Source organism: Haliotis rubra, unplaced genomic scaffold, assembly GCF_003918875.1.
Source record: "Haliotis rubra isolate DU_JTF1 unplaced genomic scaffold, ASM391887v1 Scf234, whole genome shotgun sequence".
Lineage (NCBI taxonomy): Eukaryota > Metazoa > Mollusca > Gastropoda > Lepetellida > Haliotidae > Haliotis > Haliotis rubra.
The window spans coordinates 885,299-891,603 of NW_025766381.1; the positions used below are offsets into that span (position 1 = coordinate 885,299).

Below are 6,305 nucleotides of genomic sequence, written 5' to 3' on the forward strand. Positions count from 1 at the left end.
TTTTAATGTCTTTTGGTATGACGCTCCCGGGGATCGAACCCGCGACCTTCCGCTCTGCGGGCGGACGCTCTAACCACTAAACCACGGAGGCGGTCGCATTTGTTTGACAGCAAGCGAATGTATACACGTCAACACACCTGCCATTAAACGCAGTCGTAACGGTTGAATCCAACGGCCATGAACAACAAATCGTAATAATAATAAGAAGGGTGATATTTGTAATGCGCTATAGGTCATCCTTTGACACATCTCCAAAGAGCCCACACCATCAATAGGACAACTGATTTCTTTCTCAGCTGCTTATGGAGCACGATCCCCTGTGAGGCGCTAAATGTTCAACAATTTCATAATCATCTCATCACGCAGGTGTATTTCTAACGAAGACACCCCATTTGCCACACCGCTAAAGGGGAGATTTGCAAGACATACGAAACTTTAAAATAGTGCCTGACACTCTAACAAAGATCCACGATCTGAATTAGACGCCATTATACAGAAGGTGAGTTGAGTTTAAAATCGTTTGATGCGGTAGGTAATCAATACCAACGATACCAACGAACACGAACATGTTATACTTGTATATTTCGTGTCAACATGATGTCAAGATGTCTTGACAGTGATCGACTTCATGAGCATCCATCTACGCAGTTGGAATACGACATGCACCAACCAAGTGAGCGAGCCTCATCGACCTTCCAAATGAACAGGTCGCCAGTTAAACGAGCCTTGGATACTTATACTTTCACCTCAATATAGACTAACGATTCCAGAAGTACTCGCCCTGGCAGTATCTTACAGTCGTACAGTCCGTACAGTCGTACCTTCTTGTACATGGAGAGAGTTCCGGCTAGTAGTTTCTTCAAGGTCACCACCTCGTCCTCCTCCTCCGGATGGTGGAAGATCTGTGTCACTGCTCCATCCCCGCCCACGTGGAACAGGAAGCTGTAAAACCAGGAAGTTGTGGATGAGGTCATGTTTAAGGGGTAACTATATTCAAAAACGTTGTTTGTATATGAGTTGTTTAACGCCACACTCAGCAATATTCCAGCTATATGGCGGCAGGGTTTACATAATTGAGTCTGGACCAGACAATCCAGAGCATCAATCTACGCAATTGGGATACGATAGTTTATACAGATTCGCTGATGTCCCTCGCCGTGATATAGCTGGAATATTGCTGACTGCGGCTTAACAAGTTAGCGATCCTGTCCACCCGATCTCGTAAGTCGCCTTTAGACAAGTAAGTTGTTGCTGAAGACCATTTCTAAACCCAGATCAAATTCAATATGTAACTATACATCCTCTGTTAAATAATAATGAGAGGTGATGTTCATGGATAACTTACTTCCGTGTCAAGTCCCAGTGTTTAGGGTTGTTGTCCACTGAAAGTAACACCAGTCTGATATTAACATTATCATCAGAACACTAATTACCCGATTTGAAATAGATTAGGATCAGGTTTGGCCTGTTATGGATAATACGTCCGTGTTTGCAATTATGGAAGGCCAAACACCGACAAAAAGTTTAAAATACAACTTTACTTGAAGATTATGTAGAAATAAATAATCCGGAATTTAGCCTGTTCGAATATTTGAAAACATTATACCATATCCTCTGTCGGAATGTTGTACGAAGCTGTCAATCATCAGGAGGTTCATGCTGCTATCTTCTGATTGGTTCACGGGAGTCACGTGGAACTGAATGTAATATACAGGAATGTTAGCATTTGTATTTTGCTACCAGTAATATACAAAAAGTTGATGATGACACTTTAACACGTTCTAGGGAATTTGTCAGACTTTAGGATCCGTGGGTCAGAAGTGGATTATTGGGGCCCCGTTCCAAAAAGAACGCGGTCTTAGCATAGTTCCCATAATTTATTATCGAATAACCACGGTAGTAGTTTATTCTCGAAACGTTCGTAGCACTAACAATGCTAAACTATGATCATTGCCAATGTGTTATGTATGGGCTCAGGAGGTTCGAAGGGCTGCGAACGTTTCGAGAATAGCTAGCCAGGGCAGATGCCATTGCTTCAGAATTGTAACAAAGGTTAAACAAGGGTCATTGTAGACTCCCAATACGCTCAGCCGTTGCCATCTGTGACGACATGACTGACTGACTGACTGAGTTTGGTTTTACGCCGCTTTTAGCAATGTTCCAGCAACATCACGGCGGGGGACACCAGAAATGGGTTTCACACATTGTACCCATGTGGGGATTCGAACCCGGGTCTTCGGCGTGGTGACGACATGAATTATGAATGTCCATGTTTATGCAGATTCGCGATGACAAGTGGATGTGTCGATGCAGTGTGGGGCAGACGTTACTCATTTAGTCTTTTCTTGCACAGCTTTCGACATATCCCTGCTAGAAATATTGCAGGGGCATAAAAAGTGAAATATCTGCCTGGGCGATTGCTTTAGTCAGCAAACTCAACAAACGACGACATTATAAAATCAAAACTGCTTTTGAAACCGCAATGATACCTTCCTCTGGTACTGCCAATATGTAAGAGACAGAACAAACCGTATATGGGCGTTATCTTTCTTTAACGAACAAAATCAGTGAGATTAATTCAGATCAGGGCAGTATGTAAAGGTTTGGTTTAACAATTGGGCTGCGGTGTAGCCTTTAAAAAGCGCTATCTCGTCAGCAGATAACATGCGTTCGATTCCGACATTGGTACAATGCCTGATTTCTGATGTCCCTCGCTTCGATATTGCTGGAATATTGCTGCGGCTTAAAAACATACTCACTCACTCTGAATGACAGATTTCCCGCTGCCAAAAAATGTGTACGTGTACAAAAGCCGATAATCTTTCGTTTGATGTTTTCACCGCAGTCAATATTCCAGCAATATAATGGATGCCTGTTCTTTATCATTCCCGGTCCAAACAAACCAGTGGTTGATACAGTGAGCACCGATGATAGTTTTGTTTTCTAAATCAGGTCACGACGTCGGGGGCGTTTACGATGGATTCAACGATTTATAGCTGCGTTAAGCTCGATTTAAGAATTAGACTTTTACCAGGCGAATTCAAAAAGAGTCTAGGTAAATAGGACCACCCGTGTACATCGTGAACAGTGATGCACATATTCATGTACGATGTATCAAAATCATTCAGGTCACGCGTTGTAAGCACTCGATATGAATGGATCTTTATAACACAGTCATGTGTATACACTTACACTAAGAAAGGGCAACAACCTTTTCAATAATTTCTCTGTTAACAACATTGGCTGAATCAAATTAAAGAACAAATCGGGGAGAATCAAATAGACCTTGCTGCTGCTACCCTTATGAAAAGGGGTGGTGGGGTAGCGAAATGGCTAAAACGTTCGCTCGTCACGCCGAAGACCCGGGTTCGATTCCCCATATGGGCACAATGTGCGAAGCCCATTTCTGGTGTCCCCCGCCGTGATATTGCTGGAAAATTGCTATAAACGGCGCACAACCAAACTCACTCACTAACTCTTATGAAAAACTGAAGGGTTGGTGGTTTGAACATAACTGGATAAAAATATTTTTGCATATAATTTTTATTAAGCGACTTCTAAAATAATATAGCGCCGATCAATACTAATAAAAATATTAAAAAATGCCTTTCGCAGCCTCGAGAACAATAACAAAAAACAACTAAATAGAACAAATCATAATTATGTTAATCCTATGGTCAGGGCAATATGCGTGAACGACTTATAAAATAAAGAACATACAAATAGTATATTGAGTGAGTGAACGATTTAGCGTTTTAGCCGCTTTAAAGGCGTATTTGTCAAATCAAGTGTGAGCTAAACGTGTGAGAAGAGTGATTTTTTCAAAGTTTACAACTTTACTGAAATCCACGAGCATAGGTTTGACAAACCTAGAAACATACTCTGGGTGAACCGCTATTGGACCCACAAACATAAGTCTCTGGCAGGCTTCGAGGACGCATATTTGCTATGTGAATTGCAGCGTATTGGACTGTGCTCCCACACGTCCGGGTAAACAGGTCAGTTACTTTGTTAGCGGTGATGTTATTTTGAAATTTCATTGTTCACTTGACCAATTACAACAATCCGTTCCAGTGAATCTCCTTTAACCCGGAAACCCTGCCATTGATAATGTATATACATTTACACAATGGGCTCTTTTCAATAACTTATATTATTTTCGATATAATATAATAGAACCATGTTGTCTCGAACTCCTTTTGACTAGCGGAAAGATTCGACTTATCCGACTCGACCTTTTTACTTTTGACTGTTAGATCGATACAACTGTGACTTGGATTGAAAACAGTAGTTCGCTGTACTTGTTAAACCAGAGAATTATCCCTTGGAATAGTAACCACCGGTCTAAAGGAGTTTCACTGTCTAGTTCTCGCTATCTGTATTTTTCATACCTAACAAAACCTCTTACACATCTACCTTAATGATCGTGGACAAGTTGTGCAGACCAAGAACTTGAGACTTGGAGGAGTAGGTAAAGTAATGTCGGTGTCCATCTTCAAACGGCGCACCTGTAGCACAGGACACCAACACAAGCAGAACAAAACACAAGTCCGAGCTGACCATTCTGCTGTCTTCGGTGTCTTACATGTCTGCAGCTCAGAAGTGCAATGTGGGGACTCAACAGTGTGGAGGACAAACTTCAAAATGACGCGTTTGGGCGAATACTTGAAGTAATGAACATGTTCTTCACAACGAAAACATCTACTTATCGGGTATAGCCTTGACCTAAAACAGGTTTTGGAAAACAGCCATTTGAGAGACTGATAAATGGGACAGAACATTGGACCTTCGATCGGGTAAAGTCCCCCTCTCAGCACTCTAATTCAAGGTGATTTCAGTGTACACACAAGTGTGCACTGGCCTTGCGATAAGGAGGTGCTTATAGTGAGATTGTCTTAAAGATTCTCTGACAGCCGAGATTATGTCAGCTCGATACCGTGTCCTCATTTATTTCGTCCAGCCGAAGGGAATGTGTTTGATCTCAACATGAATGGTGTCCTTGTTTGGTCCCTTTGTCGAATAGAGGTGTGACAATACAGAAATGTCACGATACGTATTGCGATATCTTGGAACGATACGATTCGACTCGATTCGATGCATATCACGATATGCTATCGTTAGTGGTTTTCTTTTAAAAGTATACTTGATAGCAAGTAACAGTGTAAATTTTTACATAACCGTCAAATTCTTGGGAAAATTAACGATTTTAAGGTCAACGATTCATATCACGATACGAGAAAAAGTATCGATATATTTATCGCCAGAAAAAGTATCCCGATTATCGATACTATGATATATCGTCACAGCTCCATTGGCGAAATGCCTTAACGACCGATTAAAAGTAGTAAAAGATCACTTACTTATGCACTGGACGATAATAAATAATTATGTCAGTCGAGTCTTTCAATATTTCGAGACTTCATCGACCCTTTCTTGTTCTGTGTTTGTTGTTAACGCCACACTCAGCAAAATTGCAGCTACATAGCGTCAGTCTGTAAATAATCGAGTCTGGACCAGACAATCCAGTGAATAACTGTATGAACATCGATCTAAGCAATTGGGATACGTTGATAAGTGTCAACCAACCGATCCCGTTAGTCGCCTTTTACGGCAGTCATGAGTTGCTGAAGATCAACTCTAATTCAGATATTCACGGGTATTCTTGCTGTAAGGTCCACGTAAACTTCATACTGCGTAGGTGTAACATGAATATTGTGTATGTGAACTATGACCAGTAAATTTGCTAAAGACGTAACATCTGATCCTATTTCGCAGTCATGTGTGAAGTCTTTGTGAAAGCAACCTCAAACATGTCAAAGCGGTATCCCGAGATGCCCACCCCAAAGTGACCACAAAATTAGTAGTCAACTAAATACTTAAAATCATGATGGATTCTGAGAAAGACAATATTACACTAATCAAGAGTGAAGCTTTAATTTCACATATCTCCAAAAACAGTTTTCTTTTTTTAGCGAACATGTATTAAATCGACGAAAAATATGATTTTGTCTGTATATCCGAATTTTAATGAATTTTCTTCGTATTGGCGTAGTTTGGGGCTAAAATTCGTAGCGACTACGATAAAATCGTAGAGGTTGGCATCTCTGTAGCAGCAGCGACAGTATAGTATCCGTACTCATTGCCTCATTTGTCATACGTGTCAGTGTTCAGATGGTGGGGAGTGTCAACTTCCAGATTGCCAATCGCCTCAAACCGGTGGTGTGGTACACACGGTTATTTACAAGCCGCTAGGATATTGATGGTCTTTGGCTGACTTCTCACATTTTGTCACTCATGATACAAGT

The 6,305-nt window shown here is 41.2% G+C and overlaps 1 protein-coding gene across 1 annotated transcript in view; it reads right to left on the minus strand.

Annotated features, from left to right (window-relative positions):
• Positions 1–4,620, minus strand: part of LOC124278272 — a 50,335-nt gene extending 45,715 nt beyond the window's left edge. Inside the window, exons 1-4 of the mRNA XM_046713992.1 lie at positions 4,417–4,620; positions 1,607–1,697; positions 1,346–1,382; positions 822–942 (exon numbers count right to left, since the gene is read on the minus strand). Coding sequence (XP_046569948.1) covers positions 822–942; positions 1,346–1,382; positions 1,607–1,697; positions 4,417–4,563 — 396 coding nt within the window. The 5' untranslated portion in view covers positions 4,564–4,620. The remainder of the gene's footprint in view (positions 1–821; positions 943–1,345; positions 1,383–1,606; positions 1,698–4,416) is intronic.
• Between the last annotated feature and the right edge of the window lie 1,685 nt (positions 4,621–6,305).